Source organism: Ovis canadensis, chromosome 3 (genome assembly GCF_042477335.2).
Source record: "Ovis canadensis isolate MfBH-ARS-UI-01 breed Bighorn chromosome 3, ARS-UI_OviCan_v2, whole genome shotgun sequence".
Lineage (NCBI taxonomy): Eukaryota > Metazoa > Chordata > Mammalia > Artiodactyla > Bovidae > Ovis > Ovis canadensis.
The window spans coordinates 18177847-18205172 of NC_091247.1; the positions used below are offsets into that span (position 1 = coordinate 18177847).

The window sequence follows — 27326 nt, forward strand, 5'->3', positions numbered from 1 at the left end:
CGAGAGTGAACTGGTGTCCCAGGGGCAGCAAGTACGCGGGCAGGAGCTCAGGCTGGACAACAGGCCAGGGCACGACCTGAGGGTCAGAGTCGGGACACGACCCAGGGGGCAGGGGCAGCGGTGAGGGGTCAGATGTCTGGTCCTGGGCCCCCGGCAGCCACGACTTCCCAGACAGAGCAGCCCTCGGAGGACGGGGACCCAGGTCTGAGGTGGGGAGTGTTTGCGGGGTAGCAGCTCAGGCTGCTGTCCCAACATTGCACAGTCTGGGGCTTTAAGACAAACATTTCTTCTCACGGTTCTGGAAGCTGGAAGTCCTAGATCATGATGTCAGCATGTCCAGGATCTGGCAAGAGCCCTCTGCCGTCCTCAGGGCTGCAGCCACTCTTCACATGGGGTGGGGGCCTCGGGCTCCCCGGGCCTCCTCTTTGTCATCGATGTTGTTGTTTAATCACTTCAGTCGTATCCGACTCTTTCTCGACACACCTGGACTATAGCCCGCCAGGCTCCTCTGTCCATGGGATTCTCCAGGCAAGAATACTGGAGTGGGTTGCCATTTCCTTCTCCAGGGGATCTTCCTGACCCAGGGATTGAACCCACGTCTCCTACATTGCAGGCAGGTTCTTTACCCACTGAGCTAGAAGGACACTGAGCCCACCATGAGAGCCCCACCTGCATGACCTCATCTAATCCTGACCACCTCCCAAAGGACCACCTGCAAAGACCACCACATTGGGGTGTAGGGCTTCAACATAATGAATTTGTGGGGGACACAAACACTCAGTCCATAGTAGAGGAGGGAAGGGGAATGGGACAAACATCAGAGCTGACATTTACTCAAATTTCCAAAAGGCTTTACATGGTGGGGGCAGGGGAACAGTACGATGTAAGAAAAACTGGGACAGCTTTGAGAAGTCCTATGTTGTCTTCCCTCTACTCTAGTAAACAGCAGGTCACCTCTAAACACAATTTTCTTTCAGAAGCAAGCTGGAAGGAAGTGCTATCGGTTAAAAATTAAACAACAAAATGAAACTCAGGCCATGTGAGCGTCACACGTTTTTAAAAAGCAATCACTGACACATACACCCATGACGGATTCATGTCAATGTATGGCAAAAACCACTACAATACTGTAAAGTAATTAGCCTCCAATTAAAATAAATAAATTATTTTGTTAAAGTAATCACTGAATTACTGATTTTTCTCTAGATCCTGACAGGATCAAAAAACATTTGGTATCTATTCCTTAACGGGTCAAAATCCATCCGTGAATGGTTTCACAGTCCTTGCTCAGCGGTGGATGTCCGGCACTTCCGTTCGGCACCAAGTTCTTCAGCTCTTGCTTCTCCCTGGGACCCCTTGCTCAGCAAACATTTTTCAGTACACATGCAGGTCTTCTCATTGCCATGTTCCTGCTGATTTGGGAGGAAGTGGAAACACTGATGTCTTTTTTTTTTTTTTCCAAATGGCATCCTACGATTTTTTTACTATTTACTTTTTATTCAGCTGCAACAGATCTTAGTTGTGGCACAGGGGATCTAGTTCCCTGGCGGTAGGGATCGAACCCAGGCCGGAATCCAGGCCCCCTGCATTGGGAACACAGAGTCTTAGCCACTGGACCACCAGGGTAGTCCTTGATCCCTTGTTTCAGAGTAAGAATCACTGAATGCTCTTCGATGTAGAGAACTTTTCTTTTTTAAAAATGGAAGTGTAGCTGATTTTCAATATCATGTTAGTTTCAGGTGCAAGGCAAAGTGATTCAGTATGTGGGTGTATTCTTTTTCATATTCTTTTCCCTTATGAGTTGTTACAAAATGTCGAGTAGAGTTCCCTGTGCTATACAGTAGGTCTCTGCTGGTTATCTATTTATATATCACACAGAGGTGCATACGTGCTCAGTCATGTCCAACTTTGTGACCCCACAGACTGTAACCTGGCAGGCTCCTCTGTGCATGGGATTCTCCAGGCAAGAATACTGGAGTGGGTTGCCATTTCCTTCTTTATTGGTATTGGGATGCTGCTGCTGCTGCTAAGTCGTTTCAGTAGTGTCTGACTCTGTGCAATCCCATAGATGGCAGCCCACCAGGCTCCCCTCCTGTCCCTGGGATTCTCCAGGCAAGAACACTGGAGTGGGTTGCCATTTCCTTCTCCGTTGGTATTGGGATACCGGGGTATAAAGGATGAACCAGGCCCTGCTCTCAGGGAGCTTATTCTGTGAGAATGTTCCAAGGGCATTAGCTATTGTTCAAAGAACCAAACCAGGCTGGCAGGAGAGAGAGTGATTGCCTGAAAGCCACCCAGTCCATCTGCCTCAGGTAACCCCACCCAAGACTGACCCTTCAATGACTGACCCTTCAATGCCACTCCCTTAGCATGGGCTGGACATCCTACAGAACCTCTCCACGCCAGCTTCAAGTTCCCATCTCTTGTTCCAAGACCCTTCAAGCACTCAGCACAGAGTCAAGACATTCAAACAAAACATACACATGCGAAAAAAAAAAAAAAAGCCTCTTCCAGTTTTCAAGCTTCACTTTATGACCTAAAAAGCAAAATCTTTCTGAAGCATAACAAGCTACTTCAGATGAAGAAAACAGCAGACTCTAAAAGGCGAGGAATCCAGTGTATGTTCTCAGTCACGTGAGCACCAAATACCGAGAAACCATCCCGGGACGAGGAGGCCAGCCCAAACCAGCTGCTTCAAAGCGGCTGTTCTTTAACCAGAGGCTTAACACAATGACCCTAGAAACCGTCTGAGAGCTTGCGCCAGCTTTCCAAGGAGGGGTGTCAGAAGGGCCCTCCCGGCAGGATTCACAGCCTCAAAATCCCACTTGGAGAGACTGCCAAGTGTCAGCAGCTCGGTGGCCCTTTTAAAGAGCCATGCCTTCATGCCACTGAGAAAGAAAAAGGGACGAAGAGAAGCTAAAGATTCACTGAGCTTAAAAGTTGGGAATAAAGGGCACTTCCCCCCCCCCCCCCCCCCCCCAGTAAATGAATGCATTTGCATTGGTTTTTTCGTGGCCAGCTGTCTTCTTGTTCACGGGAGGGCCACTTGGGCCCCTCTCCACCTGGAAGGCCAGGTGTCATTGCTTCTTTCTCCCCAGCTCACCTCTGAGGCAGCCACTCTGCTCTGGGGCCCCAGCCGGACGGCCCTTTCTCAACTTGTCCTCTTCATCCTTGACCTAGTGTCTCATTTGGGTGTGAAGAAATCTGGGCCTTTTTTTTTTTCTCCTGTGTGTTTCATTTACAATGATTTTTCCAAGCAGTGTGAATGTTCACCATATGCTGGCTGCATGGAAGAATATTCTGGCTCCCCTAAATGCTGAGTCATGCTGAGTCACTCACCCGGAGAAATCCGGAAAGAGGGCAACCAAAACAGCTGAGGCAGCCGCAGCCGGGCCTCCCTGGAGGGACGGGGAGGGGACGGCAGAGCTGGACGAATCAGGCCAAGGTTCCACAAGGGGCCAAAGCAGCATGGCTCTTACCAAATAGTAAAGTCCTGTTAATACTGAATTTCTAGAACTTTGCCTACAGAAGAGCATAGCTGAGGTGAAGCCAGAGCAATGAGCAGGACTAAAGACATATATAGACAGAAACAGTGTTAGATAAAAATAAAAAATAAAAAACAGAATTTTATTACCAGCAAAAGATAAGGATTGCTTACATTGTTGTGTGTGTGTGTGTTTTTTTTTGTCCTGTCCAATATTGTATGAGGGCTTCCCTGGTGGCTCAGATAGTAAAGAATCGCCTGCAATACAGGAGACCCAGATTCAATCCCTAGGTTGGGACGATCCCCTGGAGAAGGGAACGGCAATGCACTCCAATATTCCTGTCTGGGAAATCCCATGGAGAGAGCCTGGTGGGCTACAGTCCATGGGGTCACAAAGAGTCAAACACGACTGAGTGACTAAGCACTATGACATTGTGTGAATACTGTATGGCGTACATTCAAAAGTCAATAAACGAACTGACTTTGATTATGAGTAGCTGTGTATTTAAATGGAAATGGGTAAGTTTGAGTGGTTATTACCTATAGTTCCTTCAACGTCCCCAAGTCGGAACTTTCATGGGATAACAAAACGGCCACTTCTAGTCACTTTTTGGCCATAAGAATCACCCAGGAGATCTTATCTAAAATGCAGGTTCTGTGATCATCTTTCTACCTCTGCTAAGAAGCTGGGGATCCCAGGAGTGTTCCCTAAAACATGATCTCAGGATTGCCCAAGAATCTTGTGAAAATGTGTAAAGTACTCTCAGCCCTAATCTTCTCCCTACCCTCAGGTTAGGTGGAGGCAGGGTGGGGGCGGATCTACAAATCCATAGATTCCAGACACTTCCAAATCATTCCAGTTGGCTTTTCTCCGGCTCTGCTTTCAAGAACAAAACGGCCAAGTCCTACCAGTGCCTAAATGACCCCCAATTCCTGAGCAAACGTGGAAATGTGGCCTGTGAGTTTTGTTACCCTCTCCCACTCAAGAATAGCTTTCCTCACTATCTTCCCCATACTTGACTGAAAAATGCATAGAAAGTGTATCTATCATCCCAGGCTTTACTCCCTAACCCTGACACTCAGTGGCTCTGTGACCTTAGACTTGTTACTTAACCTCTCTGAGTCTCAGCTTCTGACTCACACTAAAGCAGAGCCCCTAAATCTGTAGCTGTTTCTGTCGGGTTGTTGTTGGGATCAGGTACAGGCTAATGAGTACCCAGCCCTCTCCTCCTTTACTGTACTCAAGTTCCAGCAATGTGACTGGGGAGACTGCTTTCTTCCAGGCTCTCTTCAAATGTCACCTTCTCCATGCAGCCTACCAGGACCACCTATTTGAAATGGTCACTTTTGTGCCTTGCTACTGGCACGACATATTCCCATCCCTGCTTTATTCCCAATCTTCATCATCTTCTAATAACCTCTGTGATTTACTCAACAATTTTCTTTCTTTCTCTCTCCCCAATAGGATGTAACATCCTGGTGGTCAGGATGGTTATCAATTTTGTTCACTGATAATACTCAAGTTCTTGGAAAAGTGCCTGATACATAGTAGGTGTTCAGTAAATACTGGATGGATCTATGATAAAGATGGGTGGGTGGATGGGTGAATGGATGGACAGGTGGGTAAGTGGATGAATGGGTGAATGGATGAGTGGGTGAGTGAGTGAGTGGATGGTTGGGTGAATGGGTGAATACATGGGTGGGTGGATGGATGGGTGGGTGAATGGATGGATGGGTGGGTGGGTGGATGGATGGACGGATGGATGGATGGATGGATGGGTGGGTGGATGGATGGATGGATAGATGGATGGATGGGTGGATGGATGGGTGGGTGGGTGGATGGGTGAATGGGTGGGTGGATGGGTGAATAAGTGGGTGGGTGGATGGGTGGGTGTGTGGATGGATGGGTGGGTGGGTGGATGGGTGGATGGATGGGTGGGTGGTTGGATGGGTGGTTGTATGGATGACTGGGTAGATGGATGGGTGAATGGTTGGGTGGATGTGTGGGTCAGTGGGAGGGAACCTGTCTTTGAGCTCTATTTTACTATAACACAATTCACAGTGGCTGCATATCTGAGCTTGGAAAACCTGTCTTCTTTACCAGCTAAGGTAAGATCTGATTACTCACAAGCTGGTGACTTCCCTCTTTAAGACCATATTGGTTGTTTTACTACCAACATTTTTGCCAGATCTGTTTGCATGCTCATTAACTCATATAAACGCTAATAAAAAGAAGCTATGAAAACAACTTCCTACATGTTTCCTCTTCCAGGCATAATCACGTGCACACACAGCACGCCACGTGGGCGGTGGAATAACCCTTTCACCAGGCTTCCAGATGACAGCCCCTTCCTGGGAAGACAGCAAATTCCAGATTTTTACCTCTGGGAACCCCAATCCATTCTGCTTTCTGCATGATTCAAGGGTCCTCAAGTAAGACAAGGACATCAAAGCCCCCTCCCTGTGACACGGCAGCCGGTCACCTCCATTCCCACCCCAGGGCAGCCTGGGAGCTCAGTCACATCTTTTAAGTAAGTGTTTGAGAATGATGGGGATATTCCTTTTCATTTGGTCATTTCCTCTTCATCTGCTCACAAATAAACACTCAGGAGGGCTGTTGACCACACTGGCAGCTGGTTTCCAGATGCCCCCCTTGTCCCATGCAGCTCCTGTCCCATCCCTCAGGCTCTGCTACCCACCCCCTCACCCGTAGAAATGGCTCTGCACTGGGCCCCTCCAGTGTCCCCACAGCACCAGAAGAACCGCCCAAAGTCACTGAGAAAGAGAGACTGGCCAGCAGGATCTAAATGAGCTTTCTTTTCTTCCCGATCAGACGTCTGGGCTACTTTTCCCAGGCTCCCTGCAGTCAGGTGGGGCCAATTGACTGGTTCTCAGCCAGGGTGACTTTGCTCCGCGCCCCCCAGGAGACATCTAGCAATGTCTGGAGACATCTTTGGTTGTCACCACTGACGGAGAGAGGGATTTCTATGAGGAGCTAGTGGGAGATGATGCTGGAGAAGACTCTTGAGAGTCCCTTGGACCACAAGGAAATCCAACCAGTGCATCTTAAAGGAAATCAACCCTGAATATTCATTGGAAGGACTGAAGCTGAAACTGAAACGCCAATACTTTGGCCTGATGCAAAGAGCCAATTCACTGGAAAAGACCCTGATGCTGGGGAAGACTGAAGATAAAAGGAGTAGTGGCTGGTTAACCATGAGATGGTTAGACAGCAACATGGACTCAATGGACATGAGTTTGAGCAAACTCTGGGAGGTGGTGAAGGACAGGGAAGCCTGGTGGGCTACAGTCCACAGGGTCACAAAGAGTTGAATACGACTGAGCAACTGAACAACAACTACTAGTGGGGAGAGGCCAGGGCACATCCTGTTAGGGACAGCCCCCCACAACATAGAGCCGTCAGCCCAAGTGTCAGCAGTTCTGACACTGAAAGTTCGCAGTCCAGCCCAGGGGATAAGTTCAGTGTTCTGAGCCAAATCCAGGCCTGATTCATAAATCCAGCCAAGTGCTTCCCCATGGGGCTCTCCAAGTTCTCCCCGCTCCTGGCTCTGTGCAGATGAGCCCAGATGCCTTGGAAGTGCAGGGTGAGTAAGGCTGAGCCACTGAAGCAAGCAGAGACCAAGTGCCTGAAAAATGCCTCCCCATCCCTGACACCCACTCTAGACTTGGAGCTAGAAACAGACTCTGAGCTGTGCGTGAGCTGGGCCTGGATCAGCAGACATGACCTGGGAGGGTTGCTGGAGTCTCGACTCCTATCTCACGTGGGAGACAGGCCTCAGGGGTATTACCCTGGAAATCAATTTGTAACGGAAACAACGAGCTGGCCTGTGCAGAGAGGCAGGAGGGGTCCGTGGACCTATCCATCTTTGAAGTTGCAGCTTTTTAAATAAACCCTCTGAAGTTCACTTCTGGCCATTCTGGTCCCCAAGGACTCCAAATTAGAACTCTTTTACTCTGAATTCTGCAAGTTTAGTGAAAGACATCTTCTCTCCCAGTTATTTTAACTAGTCAGAGCTTAGTAAACATTAAGTGCCAGTTTCTATTTCTTTATGGATGTCTTAGTTCTTTCATAAGGAGCACTTGCTGCTGTGAGTGATATTTACCGAGAAGGCTTAGACTAGACTTACCAGGTAAAGTACAGGGACTCACTCACACTTAAAAAACGTATTCACTGTGCACCTGAAATGTGAGCTGCATTTTGTCCGCCAGCCGTGTTTACTGAGCATTTACGTTCTTCCAGGCGTTGCATGTGACGCGCACTGAAACTCCCAATACTTTGGCCACCTGATGCAAAGAGCCAATTCATTGGAAAAGACCCTGATGCTGGCCAAGACTGAAGGTAAAAGGAGGAGCGGGTGGCAGAGGATGTTCAAAATGCAATCCAGAGCAAGGTGCTGTTACCATCCGGATTCTCAGTCAGAAGGGCCTGCGCTCCCCCCACATCACATACCACGGGCGGCAGTGCTGGGGGCTCCCCATGGGGAGGCTACTTTGAGGACCACCTGCGCTCAGGGATGCTCCAGTCTCAACATCACATCTTCTAGCCCCACCTACTGTGCATGGGCTTTTGTTCCTACCGGCAACCATCAGCTCACTGGGACCCTAAGACATGGTGAGGATGGTTAGGAATATTTTATTTCAAAATGTTATGTTTCAAATGCTTGTAAAATATCCAATGTCAGTGTTTCTTTCTTTTTTTTTAAGCAAGCATTTCTCGCGATGATAGTTAAATGGATTGAATACACTTTGAGAAAGTCTTATTAAGTAACTTAGGGCAGAGAGGAGACTCTGATGTCAGGACAGACCCAGATCTGGCTCCCGCCTGCTGGCTGCATCGACAGGGCGGGTGACAGGGCAGTTTCCTGCCAGGTGAGATGGAGAGCGAGCTGGTCCCACCCGAAGGGTCTTGTAGGGTTTATGGAGATCAGGCCAAGATCTCTGAGAAAGCAGGGCTCAGGGCTTCCGGGCAGGACTTCACGAACTGTAGCCCTCTCCTGACTCCAGTCTCAGGACCAGAAATGACCACCCTGAGACAGCATCACAGGAAGACAGATGGCAGCATTCTGGCAGCTGCCAACAGCCACAGTCGGAGGGCTCCAGCCTCCTTCTCGGTACTCAACCTTAGAGTCCTCATGCCAACAGAGTCTTTCAGGGGGAAAATAGTATCCCCAGGGGTACCTGGAAGTCAAATCAGTGAGACAGTGGGATGAAGAACCTGGGCCCAACTAGGAAGCCCGATGGCTCCACACTCAAATCCATGACATGTAAAGACATGTAAACACCAAAATCACCTTATGGACTGTAGTCCGCCAGGCTCCTCTGTCCGTGGGATTTCCTAGGCAAGAGTACTGGAGTGGGTTGCCATTTCCTCCTCTAGGGTTTTTCCCAGCAGAGATATCGAACTCATGTCTGCTGCAGCTCTTGTATTGGGAAGTGGATTCTTTACCACTGAGGCACTGGAGAAGCCAGACTCACACTATATACATGAATACATGCTCCACGATGTCAAATAAAACATCAGACAGTTTTAAAAAGTAAGGCGTTTTTGTTAAACGTGGAGATACACTTATTTTGTGTATTGTAAATCATTTGTTGTAAAACTTCCGGGGGGGAAAGCCAAAATAAGTTATCAATGATTACAGCTACAAGGCATATGTAAGATTATATTTAGAAACCCTGATTCACCACTAACCCCCGTCCTTGACGGTAACCTGGAAAATCACACAGGACCACACCCACTACATATTCTTGGGTGCACAGGGCCTCCCCAGGTCCAGTCTGGGAAGGATGACACCCACACTGAACTCTTGGAAGCATAGTTCATTAAGGGGCATCTTTAGAGAGTAGTGACCTCAAAAGCTATCAGTGAAAGACAAGCTAAATAAATTTCAGGGACCACTGCAAAGTGAAAGTGCAGCCCACCCACCTCATTCAAGCAGCAGAAAGAAAGAATTCTTCTTTTCTTCTACATCTCTCTCTACTTGTCATCAAGGTTCATTTGTGATTTAATGGCATTCTCTTGGTCACAAGGGTACTCACACAAATAAAGACACAGGTGCCCAGGGCCCTGGTATTCAACTCAGCATGTGGGCCACACTCACCCACCCTGACCCTTCCTGCCCCCAGTCCTAGGTTCCGGCAGATAGAGGAGCAGTGGTGGATCAGCAAGAGGCAGGGAACAAGTGGCAAGAACCCAGGGAAGTAGGAAGATGGGACCCCCATACGGTCCAGGCACCAACCCCCAGTACATACTCCATTTTCCCATCAAGTATCACTCAGAAAACACAACTGAAAGAATTGTTAAGACTCTCAAGATAACACCTGCAGAGCATTAACCCCCAGGCATGGGGCCCCTCTGAGCTAGGTGCCCAGCAGACATGCAACGGGGGCTGGGTCTGCCAAGGAGAAATGATAGAGCCGGAGAGCCAGCAGCTTTAGCAACATGAGCAGGCCCCTGCCACGGGAGGGGAACGATCCCTCCAGCTTGTCCAGCTAGCCGGGACCCAGACGGTGCTAGTGGAATGAATCAGACTCCACTGAAAAGAATTCTAAGCAATTCTTCCAGCCAAGGGCGAGGACAGTACTCATTCAGACTGGAGACCCGACAACCATCAGACGTAAGGATGCCTCTACACACCTGCCGTCAGGGCCTGATTGGGCTTGATGAAAACAACAGTTAAATCATATTTTTAATTTTTTTTAAATCCAGGACTTGATGAAATAATGTACCTGGGAAAACACTTGCAAGTCCAAACAATAAGGAAATGTGAATAGTTTTCTTCAAACAGAGACCACTGTTTCATGTTCTTTACTTCATTAAATGATAAACATTTGGTACTTCTATTCCAGGCAAGATGGAGTAGATGTACTTCTCCTCATTCCTCCTGCCAAGGAGAGCTAAGAACCCTGGAGATCATCGAGAAAACAGACATGGGGAGACTCTGAGAGGCAAGAGAAGGGCAGACTAGCTGCTGACTCTGGGGGCCAAGGAAGAACATGGTGATGTTTTCCCTGGGTTTTCTTTGCGCTTCTTATATCCTGGATCAGGGGCTGGGGAAGTAGGTACCCAGAAGCATCAATGGACATGGAAAAAGAAAAAGAAAGGCCTGTACTCTCAAGCAGCAGATCAGGAACGAGGCAGCCTAGTAGGACAGCAAACTTCCAGACAATAATTATGTGACTCGAAAGAAGCACCACAGGTAGGGCGGAGGCACCAACTCTACCCCCATCACAAAGGCCAAGTGGAGAGCCTGTATCTCAGCCTCCCTCCACGAAAGGGTGGTGATACAGATGGTGGGGTGGGGAGTAGCGGTGTTCCTCCGCAAGGAGCCCCCTCAAGAGTGTCAACAGAGATCACATGGGAGCCTGGACTCTCACGCCCACCCAGCAGTAACCAGGCCCTGCTCCCCCTCCCCACAGGCTGGTTCAGCAAGAGTTGGGTGGGGAGCTGGGGCATTCACACCCTTCCAGAACCAAGAGGTCTTCACCCTCCACCGTGAAGGATGAAGCCGAGGCACATCTCCCCCTACCCCTACTCCTCGTCCCCAGCCAGGCTGGTGGTGGCAAAGACTTGCTCTCACAGAAGATGGAAATAAGTTCCAGAGTTTCATAACACCCAGAAAGTCCAAATAAGTTTCAAACAAACATCACTCTTCTTTCTAAGAAACAGGAAAAGCTCAATTGAATGGGAAAAGAATACAGTTGCCAATACTGAGTTGACATGATGTTGGAATTAACTATTAAGGATTTTACAGCAGCCACAAAAAAGAAAGGAAATGTCTTTCAAGGAGGAATTCTGAATACTCTCCAAAAAATGGAAAAAACAGAAAATCTCAGTAAAGAAATAAAAGATATAGACAAGAACCAAATGGAAAATTTCAAAATGAAAAGTACAATAGCCAAAGCAAAACCTGCTGCTAAGTCGCTTCTTTCGTGTCCGACTCTGTCCACACACACACAAAAGGACAGCCTCACAAACCTGTGGAACTATAAGAAAAGATATAACATGCTTGTCATCAGAGCCCCAGAAGGAGAGGAGAAGGAGGGAGGGGCTGACAAAGTATGTTAAGAAATAATGGCTGAAAATTTTTCTAATTTGGCAAAAGACTTAAACCTACAGAGTCAAGAAGCTGAGACACCCTCAAAATGGAAAAACAAAAAAATCCTTGCCAAGATACATCATGGACACGTTTCTAAAAACTGAAGATACAAAGAACAGGGAGAAAAAGCATCTTATTTACAAAGGAAAAAACAATTTGAGAAACAGCAGATTTCTCATCAGAAACCATAGAGGCTAAAGTGGCATAGCATGTCAAATGCAGAAAGAATTCTAGCCTGGAAGTCTGCTACTGCTGCTAAGTCGCTTCAGTCATGTCCGACTCTATGCAACCCCATAGACGGCAGCTCACCAGGCTCCCTGTCCCTGGGACTCTCCAGGCAAGAACACTGGAGTGGGTTAGCCCAGAAGTCTAGATCCAGCAAAAACATCTATCAGGAATCAAGGAGATAACAAGAACTTCTCAGACGCAGGAAAACTGAGAGAGCTTGTCACCTGCAGACCTACCCTTAAAAAATGTCTAAAGGATGCCCTTGAACAAGAAAGGAAACAATAAAAGAAAGCAAACTGGAGGGACTTCCTTGATGGTCCAGTGGCTAAGACTCCATGATCCCAACAGAGGAGGCTTGGGTTTGATCCCTGGTGAGGGAATTAGATCCCTTGTGCCACGACTAAGACCTGGTGTAGCCAAATAAATTAATATTTTTAAAAGGACGTCTTTGGTGGTCCAGTGGTTGGGAATCCACCTGCCAACGTGGGGGGCACAGGTTTGATCCCTTGTCCAGGAAGATTTCACACGCCTCGGAGCAGCTGAGCCCACGTGCTGCAACTACTGAAGCGCATGCCCCTAAAGCCCGTTCTCTGCCCCAGGAAAAGCCACTGCAATGAGAACCCCCCGCACCGCAACTGGAGAGAAGCCCCACTTGCAGCTGCTAAAGAAAGTCCATGTGCCGCAATGAAGACCCAGCACAGCCAACAAATAAATTTTTTAAAAAAAGAACTTTTTAAAATTTCCTTCTAAAAGAAAGAATATTGGAACATCAGGAGGAAGAACAAACAAGGGAGAAAGTAAAGATGGGGGTAAATGCAACATACCCCTTGTCTTCCTTTTCTTCGGCTTTCCAAAAGCAAATATGCACGGGTCCTCAAGAGGCAAACCGCGCCTGCCGCAGGACTGATTTCACAGATTACCTGTCATTCCGTCAGTGTGGAACCCGCAGCACCTGCATCCATGTCTCCTGAGCGTTTCCTTGGCCACTCACCAAACCCAGTTAAGCAGAATTTCTAGAGATGTGGGCCCCAGGACTGTGTCTGTAAAGGTTACCTCCACTAAGAAGTGAAGTCCTCAGACCTGAGTTGAACTTCTGTCAGTAGAGAGTCAGGCTCAGTCCCTCAATGTTAATACCTGAGGAAGGGGAAAGCAAAGTGTTTTATGAATTCCCTGCAGGACTGGAACAAACTTCAAGGTTAAAGTAATTGACATCCCACCTGGGGTGAAGGTCACACACCTCCAGATCATCACAGGGACTGTTCTAGGGAGTGTGGGCTCACACAGGCAACTGCCACTCTTCTATGCCTCAGCTTCTTCTGTAAAATGGAGGCAGCATCTGCCCCTCCTAACTCATGGGGGCAAAGTGAAGAGCAAAATAGGCAAGCTGTCATGAGCTTGTAAATGATTGTTCTTACCTAGTGTGAACAATTAACCTCCCTTTAGAGAGGGCCATCACTAGAAAACAAGCTCATGGTTACCAGGGCATAAGGGGGTTAGGGGGATAAAACTGAGAGATTGGGATTGACAGATACACACTACTATATATATACTAAATAACTAATAAAAAAAAATGTACTGTAGGAGAAGGAAATGGCAACCCACTCCAGTATTCTTGCCTGGAGAATCCCCATGGACAGAGAAGCCTGGTGGGCTACAATCCATGGGGTCGCAAAAAAACATACAGGACTAAGTGACTAACACACACACACACGCACACACACATACATAACAGAAGAAAATGAAAATAAAGACTTAAAAAAAAAAGAAACCTACTGTAGAGCACAGGGAACTCTACTCAATACTGGGTAATGGCCTATATGGAAAAGAATCTTTAAAAAAGAGTGGATACATACATATGTGTAACTGATTCACTTTGCTGTACACTTGAAACTCACACAGCATTGTAAATCAGTTGTGTGCATATGTGTGTGCCAGAGCTCAGTTGCTAAATGGTGTCTGACTCTTGCAACCTCATGGACTGTAGCCCACCAGGCTCCTCTGTCCATGGGACTCTCCAGGCAAGAAAACTGGAGGGGGTTGCCATTTCCTTCTCCAGATCTTGTCCCTCAGCTATCTAACCAGGTCTCCTGCCTGCCTCTCCTGCATTGGCAGGCAGATTCTATACCACTGAGCCACTTGGGAAGCCCCATAAATCAACTGTACTCCAATAAAAAATTTTAAATAAAGAGGGTCATCACGGTTCCCTTTTTGCTTTGAAATGTAATGTATCTGTGCTCTTCGCAAAGACTCCGGGAAAGGCAGAAATGGTTAAGATGAAATGGACCACTTAATTCAACTGTCAGAGTCTGGCTGATGGGCAGCGTTGGCATCGAAACAGATGAGGGTCCTGACATCTGCAGCGCTGGGAAGACAGCCTGATCACCACCGTGCTGAGGGTGGGTGCCCACGACTGCTCCTCCCGGGAGCAGTCACCTCCCTAGCACTCACCTCCCTGAAAATGCAGCTCTAGATCCTGTCACCTCCTCTGGACAGGGACAGCAGTGACATGTGACAGGGGTCAGAGGGCTTGCAGAACCCTTGGGCTATTTCCAATTGAGAGAAGGTATACTGTAAATTGCCCTTTTTAGGGAAGAGGGATGGTAGAACCTGGGAGTAAAAGCCCCAAGGACTTGGGGGTGGGGGACATAGAAGGTTGTCAAAGTATTTTAAAATAAAGCGTCTCCACCAGCCGACTAGAGCGGCCAGCGATCAGTTACCCGCACTGCCGCCTCCTGGGTACCTCCCCGGGTCGAGAAAAGGCAGGGGCCAGAGCGCCGTGGGCGCAGGACGCGTGCCCGCCGAGCGCGCCCCGGGCACGGTCGGAGCCCCTGACCTGTCGGCGGGACGGGGCGGCAGGGCGCGGCGGGGTGGCCATCCGGGCCGGGCGCGCACGTGGTGCGGGGCAGGCGGGTTCCTCCCCTCTGAAGTCATGGACTTGGCTCACAGTACCGTGGCCAGCGCGCCAATGTGGCTTCGGCCAAAAAGGCGGGGAAAAAAAAAAAAAGCGCACAATGTGTTTCTTGTTAAGAGACTCGCAAGCGGGGCCTCGGGGTTTTGCTTTGGGGGCAGTATTATAATATTAAGATGCAGCCTGATTCCGGACAAGCCCGCCCTTGTCGCTGGCTGGAGAGGGTTACCGCGGTTTCCCACGGACACCGGCGGGTAGCCCGGCGGCCGAGGCGCTGCGTGCCGCGAGGGGTGGCGCACGGTGGACGGCGGCCCGGGGTCCGAGCCGTGACCCAGGCGCCTCACGGCGGCGCAGACTCGGCGACGCCAGTCCCGCGCCCGCCAGCTCGCGGGCGGTCCAGGGTTGTTTTCCAAGCCCTTATCTCTCGCTCAAGTTAATTTTCTTTTTTAATTTGGTGACCGGAACAAAAGTCACAGGAAAATCCTTTGTGAAAGCCAAACGCAGCCACAAATCTGGGCACTTCACAGTGTTTGTAACTAAATATTTGCCGTGCTGGTAGTTAAATCGGCCCCTCCGCCAAACTTTCCAAACTTTGCTTTCTTTGAACGGGGCTGAAAGGTGATCTCCCTACAAGGAGATCAGACGGTTGAAAGCAATTGGATTTAGCACGCCGTTTTCCTGGTGCTCTTGAGATCTCTGGGCAAACAGGACCGCGCGCGAATCCTAGAAGGAATTAGGGCCGGGGTGGGGGCAGCGCGGGGGAGGGATGCCCGCTAAGCCACGGTAGTAGCTGAAGCGCTTTGTTAATGCAATTTATTAGCTGTGCGCGACGAGAAGTAAGAGGTTAGGCAGGTCTTCAAAACTTCCAAAAGGGAGAAAAATAAACATCCCCTTGTTTGCTTTTTGTGGTTTGGTTCATTTTCTTCCCCTCTCGTTGCCCCTCATCTAAGACTGTTTTAAACCCAAATTCGGTTATCTGGTTTCAGTGAGGGTTCCCTCTTGCCAAGGTATTAAATAAACAAGCAAAGCAAAAACTTGAATCCTTATGTAACCCAGATGCTGTTTCCTCGAAAACCACAACAAACTCTGCTAAACCAGATAACCGGCTCGGGAACAGTCGTGTGTCCTCACCCCACCCCCACCCCCAGGGTCCACCGAGGACAGTCGTGTTCAGGACCTCCTCTCCAGGGCAGACGATAAATAATTGCTGCTAACACTCTAAGCCGCGGATGCGCACCCCGAGGGATCCGGATACCATAAACTGTCCGGGAATGTTGGCATCTGGTTCTTAAAATGGAACTTTCCCTAGAGATAAAGCCAGGACCGAGGCGGCGTCTGCGTCCTTGGCCCCACTTGGATGTTTTCTGGCCTCTTGATGTTCGCAGCTGAAAGCGCAGCTCTGGAAAGAGGCGACGTCTGCCCGGCTTTGTAGTGGTAATGAGAACGCAGACGCGGGTCGTCCGCGCGCAGAGGCTGGGAGCCGCGGGAACCGGCTGCCCATCCTCCAGCCTCAGGAAGGGCGAGGGGAGAGGGCCGTCCTGGGATGGGATTTTTTTTTTAGGGCAACCTCCCAAGGTTCCGAGGATGGGCAGTATGTAGGGGCGGGAGGGAGCCCTTCAAAGGTATTTTGGGGGAGTCCAGCTCCTCCTCGTGAGGATCCCAAGGAATAAATCACTTTTGCCCTCCACTGAGACACTTTCTCCCCATCAGCCCTCCCCTCGCGCCGGCCCCACCCTGAGCGCCTCGGTTGCAAAAACAAATAAAATAAAGCAAAACCTTTTGCTTTGGCAACCTCTAAGCCACATGACGCCTCCTCTGCACAAGGAAGATTTCTTTCTTCTCCCTCTCCTGGCTTTGTGTGTGTGTGTGTGTTTTCTTCTCTCCCAACCAGCCCCCCTTTTCTTTTCTTCTCGGTCCTCCTTCCTTGCCCCAAATCGCTGGAAACTTAAGACGCGCGGCGGCTGCAGGTGCGCGCGGGCCGGGCGGCGGGGCCGGGGCGCGCCGGGGCCGGCCGGGCCTCGCAGGCATTGATCAGCTGGGCGCGCGCGCTGAGTGACGGCGCGGTTGCCATGGCAGCCGCCTGAGCGGCGCCGCGAGGACAAGGCGGCCGGGCGGCGTGAATGGGCGGCGTCACGCGCCTGGCGCCAGAGAGTCTGCTCCCGGGCTCCGGCCCCGGCCCCGCCGCGGCCCGGCCCGCGCGCCGCCGCCGCCGCCGCCGCGCATTCATCACCTGTCAGGGCTCGCTCGGGGGGTCACGGGCGGGATGGACGCAGCTGGGAGAACAAAACCGGGGGGAAGAGAGGCGAGCGCTCCCCAGCGCGCCAGATGTGCCGGGAGGACCTTGAGACACCCCCTCCTCCGCAACCCCCCCCCCCCCCCGCCTTCCCGCAGGCTCCTCCCGCCCCCAGTTGCATCACGCGGGGCGGGGGGTGGGGGTAGGAATTGCAAAGGCCGTCCGGCCAGCCTGGCGCGCCCGGCCCGGAGCTGCTTCTCATTACCGCGAGGGGCCAGTCGCGCTGGGAGCCGGCGGCCGGGCCGGGGTGGAGATCGAGGGAGTGAAGCCCTGGAACCAGGTTAGGCGACCTTCCTGGGCCGGCGTGTGACTTTAAGTGGGGGGGTGGGGGGGTGGGGGCATGCATCTCCACCCCCCCCCCCACCGGAAACCATTCACACCTTCCCACCACCCACGGATCTAGCAGAACCAGGGCCCATCTGCAGCTTTAGAGGCCTCAAATTCAAGCCCACGGAGACACCAAGGGACAGATTTTTTTTTTTGTAACCCACCTCACCATTTTCCCGATGAAAACATAATTTTAAAGGTAATGGCGAATTGGGCTTGCTGAGACAGAACGTACTAGGAACTCAGGCCTTTAAAAAAAAATCATGAGCTTAGCCTCAGAGTCCCCTTAAGTTGATCTTTAAATGAATGTAGAACTGGTTGGCCTGCCAGTCGAATCGAATTCCACTCATCCAGGCTGACTGGACTCTGACATGGCCGATAGAGGAAGAAACACCAGAAAACTTTCACCATATTTAGCAGTTTTACTGCATCAGGGTACACACATGAGCCTGGGAGAAGGCAGTGCCTTAATCAACTTTGCGAGTGTGCAAAGTAATCCCGCACAAGGCTCATTAGGAAGCAGCCCGGAGCCCGGCTGGAGGGATAATGAGGCTGGCACGGATGTTAACATACGGTGTCCTTGGAAAAAGCTAGGAATGCGTCAGTATCTCAGAGCTGCAATGTCCAAGAATCACAAGTAATAATTTGAGAATCCCAAAGATGTTTGTTTACATTGGCTATTATTGTAAAATAGTCAAAGTATAACATCATGAACCAAAATAGTGTCAAAACAAAATCTGTTCCACTGTGGCACGTATGTGACGGAAACACATGCACACAAAGAACATCAAAAGGTTCGAACTGTGAGGACTCAGGATGAAATCATTTCCAGACTTAATATCAGAGGAGAGGTGGGGACTCCACTGCTGTGCGCAAAGAAGTCGCAGGCAGCATCTGCTGGTCAGGAAACCATCACCTCTATGCTCCCACCTGAGGTGGCTGGATTTTCGGAAGGTGATATCCACCCTAGCGCCACCAACTTTTCCTCCCTCGAGAGCAGCTGTAGTGCAGGCACATGGCTGTAGTTGGTGTCCAGGACCAGACCGGCTGGTCCACCAGCTGAGGAATTAATCATTAACTGAAGAAAAATATACTGTTTCCCCATTATTAAGCTTTACTTTTTCTCCAGTTCTGCCCTCCTTTTCCTTCTTAAAGGCCGAGGAGATGCAGATTGAGATAAAGTAAACAAGACACTTAAAAATAGAATGCTTTTTCAGACTTTCTAGTTTATTGTATTCTAGAAAAATGTTTAAAACACACAACTAACTTACTGTAGTCTTCCGTTAAGTTAGAATTATGTGTGAATTCACTGAAGAGGATTTGAGTAAAGAACTGCAAACTGTAGTTCTTAAAAGATTTCTAGACAGAAAAATTTTTAAAAAGATGAGGGCGGGTGACACAACCTGAAGCTGCCTCCAGTACTGGTGCTAAGAAGATTCCCAACCTGGTACCTTATAGATTTTTTTAAAAACAGTGTGAAGATATTGACCGTGGCTAGGGCCACCTACCTGTACAAAACTTTAAAAATACAGCAGGCACTGAAATGTGACACCAGAAATCATGTTGTGTGCATAGCTAGTCACCTTGCTTTGCCACCGACACTGCAGAGCGGACCAGCAGCCTCTCAAGGGTAGTGTATGTAAATACAGCTTCAATATGCAAATACTCCTAATGATTTCCGATTAATAGCTTTATTATAATAGCCCTTCCCAGTGTTAGAGAAGGAACCCAGGAAGGGTCCCGCACTTCTCGAGCTCTTTAGCGATCAGCACAGTTATCCAGTAAGTACTCACTTCACAGAGTTTACTATACTGCCTTCTGCGTTGCTCCGGGTTGCACGATCCCACACCTAAACCTGTCGTTGAAATGCGCGCGCGTGGGTGTTTTGGGGTTTGTTTTCATAAAGCTTTTCCTGATCTTAAGAGGCCGATCTCAATCTACAAACATCAGTTGTCGATGGCAAAGTTATTTGCGTTTTCCCTTTTTTCGGAAATGCTTTCCATAACGTCTTGATGACTTTCCGGGAGGAGCGGGGAACCGTGGTGGCTTTCCCCTTCTGCCGTGCAGACTCCGCGGGGGTGCTGTGATCTTAGTGATGCTGAAAGCTTGGAGGAGTAGCAGCCTCCGTCGGGGGGCACCTTTAGGGGGAGGGTCCCGCCTAGTGATCGGGATTGGAATTGGGGTGCCCACTTACGGTCCCGGGGTGTCCCCGCCCCCACCGCGTCCGCGCCCCGCTGCTCCCGTCGCTCGGCCGTCCCCCGGTCCCTGCCCACCCCCAGGTCCCCCTGGGCCCGGCGCTCACAGTACTCTATTTACCACCTCAGCTGGGCTGGCGCCCGTTCCGCCCACCCCCACGGCGATTGGCTGCGAACGCGGAAGGACGGAGCTCTCCCCTCGCGCCCGCACCTGCCAATGGGCGCGCCCGCCCGGCCTGATGGACGCGCCGCCTTCCACCAATGGGGTCGCGGGGAAGCCGGGTCGTGTGGCCCCGGCGAGCGCGTATAAAAGCCGCCGGGCCGGGCTCTCCGCTTCATTCTGAGCCGAGCGCGGTGCCGAGCGCAGCGAGCTTCGCAGGAGGCGGCGGCAGCGGCGGCGGCGGCGGCCTGAGCTTCGGGGCAGCCCGCTTCCCTCCTCCCAATCGCTTCGCTTCCCTTCCCCGCTATCAGCATGAAAGCCTTCAGTCCAGTGAGGTCCGTTAGGAAAAACAGCCTTTCGGACCACGGCCTGGGCATCTCCCGGAGCAAAACCCCGGTGGACGACCCGATGAGCCTGCTGTACAACATGAACGACTGCTACTCCAAGCTCAAGGAGCTGGTCCCCAGCATCCCGCAAAACAAGAAGGTGAGCAAGATGGAAATCCTGCAACACGTCATCGACTACATCTTGGACTTGCAGATCGCGCTAGACTCGCACCCCACCATCGTTAGCCTGCACCACCAGCGACCCGGGCAGAGCCAGGCGTCCAGGACGCCGCTCACCACCCTCAACACCGACATCAGCATCCTGTCCTTGCAGGTAAGACCCGCTCCCCCCAGCGATGCTCGGGTAGAGCCGTTGTCAGGCGGCGGGCCCTAGTCGCTGACTTACAGACGGGCTAATAACTTTATCACTGTGCCTGTTACAGTCATTTAAACAAAAACAAATCTGCTGTGGAAGGAGTCGTGTGCGTGAAATTGTTATGACATGTGAATGCCTCTGAGTCTGAATTCATCATAAACGTGGGTTTTTGGAACTTGCTGTTCAAAATTAAACTATTTTTTTTTTAAAGAGGTTCTTTCTCCTTAAGGTTGTCTAACGTCTTGTGCCTTTTCCCCCCCTTTCTCTCGCAGGCTTCTGAATTCCCCTCTGAATTAATGTCAAATGACAGCAAAGCGCTCTGTGGCTGAATAAATGGTGAGTGTCTGCTTGTGTCCCCCGTTGGTGAACTGGCGCTTGGAGTGTGTGTGTGCGCGCGTGGGTACTTGCGTATCTGTAAAATTTGGGGGTTTGGTAAATGAACGTGTACTTCGTTGTGTTGCACGTAGTACATTGTTTACGCGTACTAGACATGAAGAGCCATCTAGCTCCTGTTACTCAAAATCCCAGAACGTTTTCTTAAAAAAAAAAAGAAAAGAAAAGAAAAGAAAAAATCAATGCCTGTAACTTACTCCCAAGGTGGTGAAGGAGAATACGTACTGGCTTCTTGTGCGCCTGTAACATGCCCCGGCTGTTTTCTGCTATTGCTCTGGTACTATGAGGTACTAACCTCCATATAATTAATCTTATCACCGCAAATTCCATAGGGATCCTCCTTCCCCAAAACTCCAGCCCCCTGGGATCGGCTAGTTGAGCATTGCTACCCTGTGTCTCAGACCCTGTGATGTGGGATTCCGACTTCCCTATCTGTTAACTAAAGGGCTGTTTTCAATCAAATAATTGTTACAAGAAGCAGACTGGCGCCTGTGAGGACTGCCGTTGGAGATCCAAATAGGAGATTGCGTTGGGAAGTTTTCCCCTGAGTCTCTGCTATTTTAATGTTTAATTTGCGCTGTCCAGGCCGAGTGTGTGCGCTGCATCTGGACGCCAGGGTTTGCCCAATGTTTGAGTGTTTGGTTAAATGCTCAAACTGCGGCTTCTTCCTGGCGCCAGTCTGCCTGTCTCTGCCCTTAGGTTAAAACCTCCTAAACAGTCCTTTCTCTCCCGATCTCTTGCAGGTGTTCATGACTTTTTTTTCCCTTTGCACAACAACAACAACAAATCCACAGGCTCTTTTAAGGCGCTGAACTTATTTTTCAACCATTTCACAAGGAGGACAACAAGTCGAATGGACCTTTAAAAAAAAAAATGGAAGGAAAACTTAAGAATGATCAACTTCCCCAGGGTGTTTTCTGACCTGGACTGTGATATTAGTTATTTATGAAAAAGACTTTTAAATGCCCTTTCTGCAGTTGGAAGGTTTTCTTTATATACTATTCCCACCATGGGGAGCGAAAACGTTAAAATCACAAGGAATTGCCCAATTTAAGCAGACTTTGCCTTTTTTCAAAGGTGGAGCGTGAATACCAGAAGGATCAGTATTCAGTTACTTAAATGAAGTCTTTTGGTCAGAAATTACCTTTTTGACACAAGCCTACTGAATGCTGTGTATATATTTATATATAAATATATATATATATTGAGTGAAACCTTGTGAACTCTTTAATTAGAGTTTTCTTGTATAGTGGCAGAAATGTACATTTCTGCATACAAAGTGTAATGATGTACTTATTCATGCTAAACTTTTTATAAAAGTTTAGTTGTAAACTTAACCCTTTTATACAAAATAAATCAAGTGTGTTTATTGAATGGTGATTGCCTGCTTTATTTCAGAGGACCAGTGCTTTGATTTTTATTATGCTATGTTATAACTGAACCCAAATAAATACAAGTTCAAATTTATGTAGACTGTATAAGATGATAATAAAACATGTCTGAAGTCAATGCCTGAATTCTGAATGATTTTTAAGATTCTGTCTCTATCTCGCCATTTTATTTAATCCCTCCTCCTTCATCGCTTCTACCACCCCTAAGGCTTGGAATCTGCAGTGCAGAGAAGGCCCTTATCAGACAGATGTGTGGTCAGGGCTAGCACTCTGGGGTAAAGGGCTGTTGCTGCTTTTTAGGGAAGCTGACTGTCCTGGGGAGTCTGTAAACCCAGAAGTTTCTTTTAGTCTGTCAAGGAAAAAGTAGCTCTGTGCCTTGGGGTGGGGTTTCCAACCCAAGAGTTACTGTGGTGGGGCCTCCTAGCACTTTAGATGTGGAATCTGGAGGACGACCTGTCTGAGTGGATAAGACACTTCTGCAGCAAATGAAACTGCTGTTAATCAGGAAAGAAAAGAATCCACAGAATTTCTGAACCTGATTTTAAGATTTAGAGGTGGGGCAAAAAGAAAAAAAATAACCCTCCATGCTACTCGTTGCTCCTAAGGCCCCTTTGCCCTGGGGGTGAAGCTGTAATATGGCCGCGAGCTCCCTCCTGCACCTGTAGCTCACCCAGCCTGGGGCGGAGGCTTGGGCCCTGCCCGGGGCTCCGAGACAGATTTCTGTTTAAATCTTTAAATCGCCCTTCACCCTTGGCTGCGCCTGGACTGCGCAGGGAAGGATCCGATTGCTGTGTCCACCGCATCCCTCACGTGGCAACGCTGGGACTGGTGTAGGTACGTGTTTACAGTTCATCTGTATCCCCGTATATTGATACTACCTTCTCACGTTGGAAGACACTTTCGCTGGGTCGTGTGGCTTGAGGTTGGGGGTAGGATGCTAGGAAGGCCGGTCCGGGGTGGACGGGACCTGGAGAAGGAGCGGGGAGGACGGGCCGGTGAGGATGGGGCGTGGGGTGGAGGGGGTCTCACCTGGGGCCACCTTCTCAGGCCTAGCCGAGCAGGTGTAAGGGTGGCGCCGGCGAGTCCGCCCCGGGCGGCTGCGGCGTTTCCGGACCAGACGCTGAATCCTTCGCGGCCCAAGCGCGGGGCGGGGGCGGGGGCACCGGCGGTCCCAGCATCGCCGGGCTCCTGCACCCTTCCAGGGCGGGGGTGGGGCCCGTGCAGCCGGCCGGGCCAGCTCTGCGCATCACCCGCGCGCTGCGCATCGTCCCCGCCCCCGGACCGCATCTTCGCCCGCAGGTGGGCCGGTCCTTGGATCCAGGGGCCGTCGCTGTTGTCGTGGGTCATCATACCCCCGGGGAGGCAGGCTCCGGCGGCGGCCCCCGTCCGGAACCGGTTATTCCGACAGTGGCCGCCCTTCAGGACTGGCCCCGGCCGTCGGTCCACCCGTCCTCCGCCCTTCCAGCGCCCGGCACGATCGGCCACTCCGCGTGGGGCTGCACCCGGGAGCGGCGAGGGCGGGAAGCGCCAGGCCAGGTCGCTGGCCACCAGCGTCCTTTCCCTCCGGGTGGCGGGGGGCGCAGACCCCAGGCTCGGTGCCCCGCCCGCAGTCGGCTCGGACCGAGACGGTGTCTGACCTGGACGGAGGGGACCTCCCGCGAGGGCTCCCTGGCCTTGCGAGGGAAGCGTGGGGCGAGCCGGGCCCGCACGGTCGCTGGGAGCCGCGGGCAGTTCGCGCCTTTCGATCGACGACCTAAGGGAGCAGCCGCGTCCGGGAAACGGGAGCCCTTCCGAGGGGACTTGGGGCGTCGGAGCCCAGTGGTTCTTTCCGGGTCCGGCCGGTGGAGGCCGGGCGCCACCTGGTGGCCGCCTCGAGGAGGGCCGTTCGCGGGCGGGGGGCTTTGAGGCTTAGAAGCGAAATTGGCATCAGGGAGATGCAGCCTTTTGAAAATGAAGGATGGTGTCCTGCAAGCTTACTTCTCTAGCACATGTACAGTGGTTTCCACATGCGACTCATTTCATCTTTACTACTTCATAACTTGGATAAGATCCCTTTTGCAAACTAGTATCTACCACCAACTTGACACCAGGTGGGGTCCTGGATTTTTTAAAAAAGTATCAGATGTGATCCTTGGCCTCAAATAGATGATAAGGGGATTGTGGAGAAAAATGAATTGTGAAGTCCAAAGAAAGCCTGAACGTTCTCCCTTCTCTTACCTTAAGCTTCTGTTTAACTTAATGTTATTTATTTATTTTTCTGAATTATTTAAGCACTTTAGCCAGAATCTTCAATGCTGTGTTAAAGGAATAGGGGTGAGTGAGAGTGGGTATTCTTATCCTATCCTGGCCCTTGGAGCACAGGTCACCCTCCATCCCTTATGGATGACCTGACTCTAGGATTTTGTTGTAATATATAGTCTTTATCATTCTAGGAAGAACCCTTCCATTGTTAGGGATTTCTTGAGAATTTTAAATCATAATTTGGGGGGTGAATTTGGTAAGATAGTTTTACCATATTTATTGAAATTATTTCTCTAGTATATGATACCGATTTTTCTGATGTGAACTACCCTTTCATTTCTGCAATTAATCCTACCTGATGGCAAAAGCAATACAATATTGTAAAGTAAAATAAATAAATTAAAAAAACAGATATAAAAATCCTACCGGACACAACGTATTGTTACTTTTTATAGACACTGTTGCGTTCTGTCAGCCAATATTTTGCTTGGAATTTTTGAGAATGAAATAGAGCTGTGGTATCTTGTGCAGACCTTATCTAATTTTGGAATCAAGGTCACGCTAACCTCAAACAATAAATGCCAGTTTACATTTACTCTTAGTCCTCAAAGTCATGGATAAATCCTCTGAGGTGGGCAGACATACATCTTCTATCCTGTGGAAACTGGGTTCAGAGGTGGTGACTTGAGTGAGGAAAGATGCACAGCTGTTCGTGGACAGAGCAACTCGGCCCAGTGTTCTACTGGAATGGAGAAGAGGCTTCTGAATTGAAAAGGAAATAGCATTCTTGTCCATAAGAAGCTGTACTGTGGAGCTTTTCTCAAAAAAAAAAAAAAAAATCAATGTTAATTATTTATGGGGCTCGCTCTCCACAGCGTGGGCATGTGGCTCCAGGACCATTCAGAGAGTCGGTAGCCTGACTTGGCACCCACCCTCCCTTTCTGTGCTGGTGGGTAGGCGCCTCCAGGCTCCGAGTGTCGTTGTTCTAGTTGATGACGCTGCCAAGACTTCGGATGTCTTTCTGGTTCGTCATAAAGATCATCTGAGACAGGGGCTGTGAGGTGGGTTGAGAAGCTCAGCGCAGGTACTGTGTTCAGTGCCAACCACGGACACAGGCACTCTGAGTGGCACCAGCCCGAGGTCACAAGAATGCCAGGGAAGGCTGCAGAGGACACGTGCAGACAGAGCTCCAGCAGAGTAGAGGGAGGAGGGGAGTGCCCACCGCTGTGGCCGTCCCGGCCGGGGGCTCCTGGCTCGGCAACCTGAGGGCACTGGCCCGACGGGATGGGGATCAAGGTTTGGAAAGCACGTGGAAGCAGGACGCTGCAGCTGTGACCACCACGCAGAGCCCTTGAAGGCCCCCTCAGCTGAAGTATAGACTAAAAAAATACATTACTCACTAGATCCTAAGAAAGTCTGTCAGCCCTGAGTTCAGGCTGGGAAAGAAATAGCTCCCTAGAAAATTCATATCGGTAGATCTGCCCTCAGGTTCAAATATATACTACCCAGTTAGTTTCAGAAATTCTAATGCCAGTGTGTGTGTGCTCAGACACTCAGTCGTGTCTTACTCTTGGCGACCCCGTGGACTGTAGCCCTCCAGGCTCCTCTGTCCATGGGATTCTCCAGGTAAGACTACTGGAGCGAGTTGCCCGCCTCCAGGGGATCTTCACGACCCAGGGATCAAACCTGTATCTCTTGCACCTCCTGTGTCGGCAGGCAGTTTCTTTACCACTGCACTGCTAAGTCACTTCAGTCGTGTCCAACTCTGTGCGACCCCATAGGTGGCAGTCCACCAAGCTCCCCTGTCCCTGGGATTCTCCAGGCAAGAACACTGGAGTGGGTTGCCCTTTCCTTCTCCAGCCACTGTGCTAATGCCCATAAATTAATATAAAGTGGGGTCCTATCTAGTGATGCTTCTGGGGTGTTTGGCAGTAGCAAGTGCAAAACTTCTCTGGATAGAAAGGCCCTCCATATAGACCACATAAAATTCTCATATTTAATGGCTCGCTGAAAGTAAGTTTAAAGGAAATTTTTTTTAAACCACTGGAAAACAGTTTACTGTGAGAGAAAGAGTCAATAGAGACAATGAAGAGAAAGATTAGGAACCAAAGAACTATAAAGAATGAGAATGACTAAAATGATTAAAGAAATCAAAGAACTAATTGAAAACATAAGACAATCCCAAGATATTGAAATTGAAAACTTGATGCAAAAGTTAAAACCCAGATGAAAAACCACCAGAGCGTTTCTGCACATTAACAACAAACAATCTGAAAAGGAAATTAAGAAAACAATTCCATTTACAATAACATCAAAAAAGAATAAAATACTTAGGAATTAACCAAAGAGGCAAAAGGCATTAGAATTAAAAGTATAAAACATTGCTGAAAATATTAAAGAAGACATTTAGAAATGGAAAGATTTCCCATGCTCATGAATTAGAGAACTCAATATTGTTAAAATAAGAATGCCATCTGAAGCAGTCTATTAGATTCGAGGCCAATCCATGTCAAATCAAAATGATGTTTTTTGCAGAAATAGAAAAATCCATCCTAAAGTTCATATGGAATCTCAAGGGATCCTTAAACTAAAACAATCTTGAAAAAGAACAAAACTGGAGAGCTAATGGTTCCTGATTTCAAAACTTGCTATAAAGCTCTAGTCATCAAAGCAGTGTGGTGTTGGCATGACCACAGGCAGAGTGATCAATGGAACAGACTAGAGAATCCAGAAATAAACCTTCACATATGTGGTCAAATGATCAACAAGAATACCAAGACCATTCAATAGGAAAGGACAGGCTTTACAACAAAAGGTACTAGAAAAATTGGATAGTCACGTGCAAAAGAATGAAGTTGGACCCTTACCTAATACCATATACAAA

At 49.6% G+C, this 27326-nt stretch overlaps 1 protein-coding gene and 1 long non-coding RNA gene across 3 annotated transcripts; one reads left to right on the forward strand and one right to left on the reverse strand.

The window, feature by feature from the left end:
* Positions 1-797: 797 nt before the first annotated feature.
* LOC138436649 (uncharacterized) lies at positions 798-13192 on the reverse strand. Its single transcript, XR_011255513.1, has 3 exons — positions 13050-13192; positions 12657-12966; positions 798-1412 (listed from the first exon to the last, which is right to left on the reverse strand). It is a non-coding gene; the product is annotated as an uncharacterized lncRNA (long non-coding RNA).
* Positions 13193-17178: 3986 nt separating this feature from the next.
* Positions 17179-22319, forward strand: ID2 (inhibitor of DNA binding 2). Of its 2 annotated transcripts, none has more exons than XM_069582562.1 (4): positions 17179-17313; positions 19685-20375; positions 20690-20753; positions 21554-22319. In XM_069582562.1, the coding sequence occupies exons 2-3, from the start codon at positions 20028-20030 to the stop codon at positions 20744-20746; spliced, it is 405 nt and encodes a 134-aa protein (XP_069438663.1). In that variant the 5' UTR covers positions 17179-17313; positions 19685-20027; the 3' UTR covers positions 20747-20753; positions 21554-22319. The 2 variants fall into 2 exon arrangements, with proteins under 2 accessions (XP_069438663.1, XP_069438662.1); XM_069582561.1 differs by lacking the exon at positions 17179-17313 and adding an exon at positions 18930-19141.
* The last annotated feature ends 5007 nt before the right edge of the window (positions 22320-27326 follow it).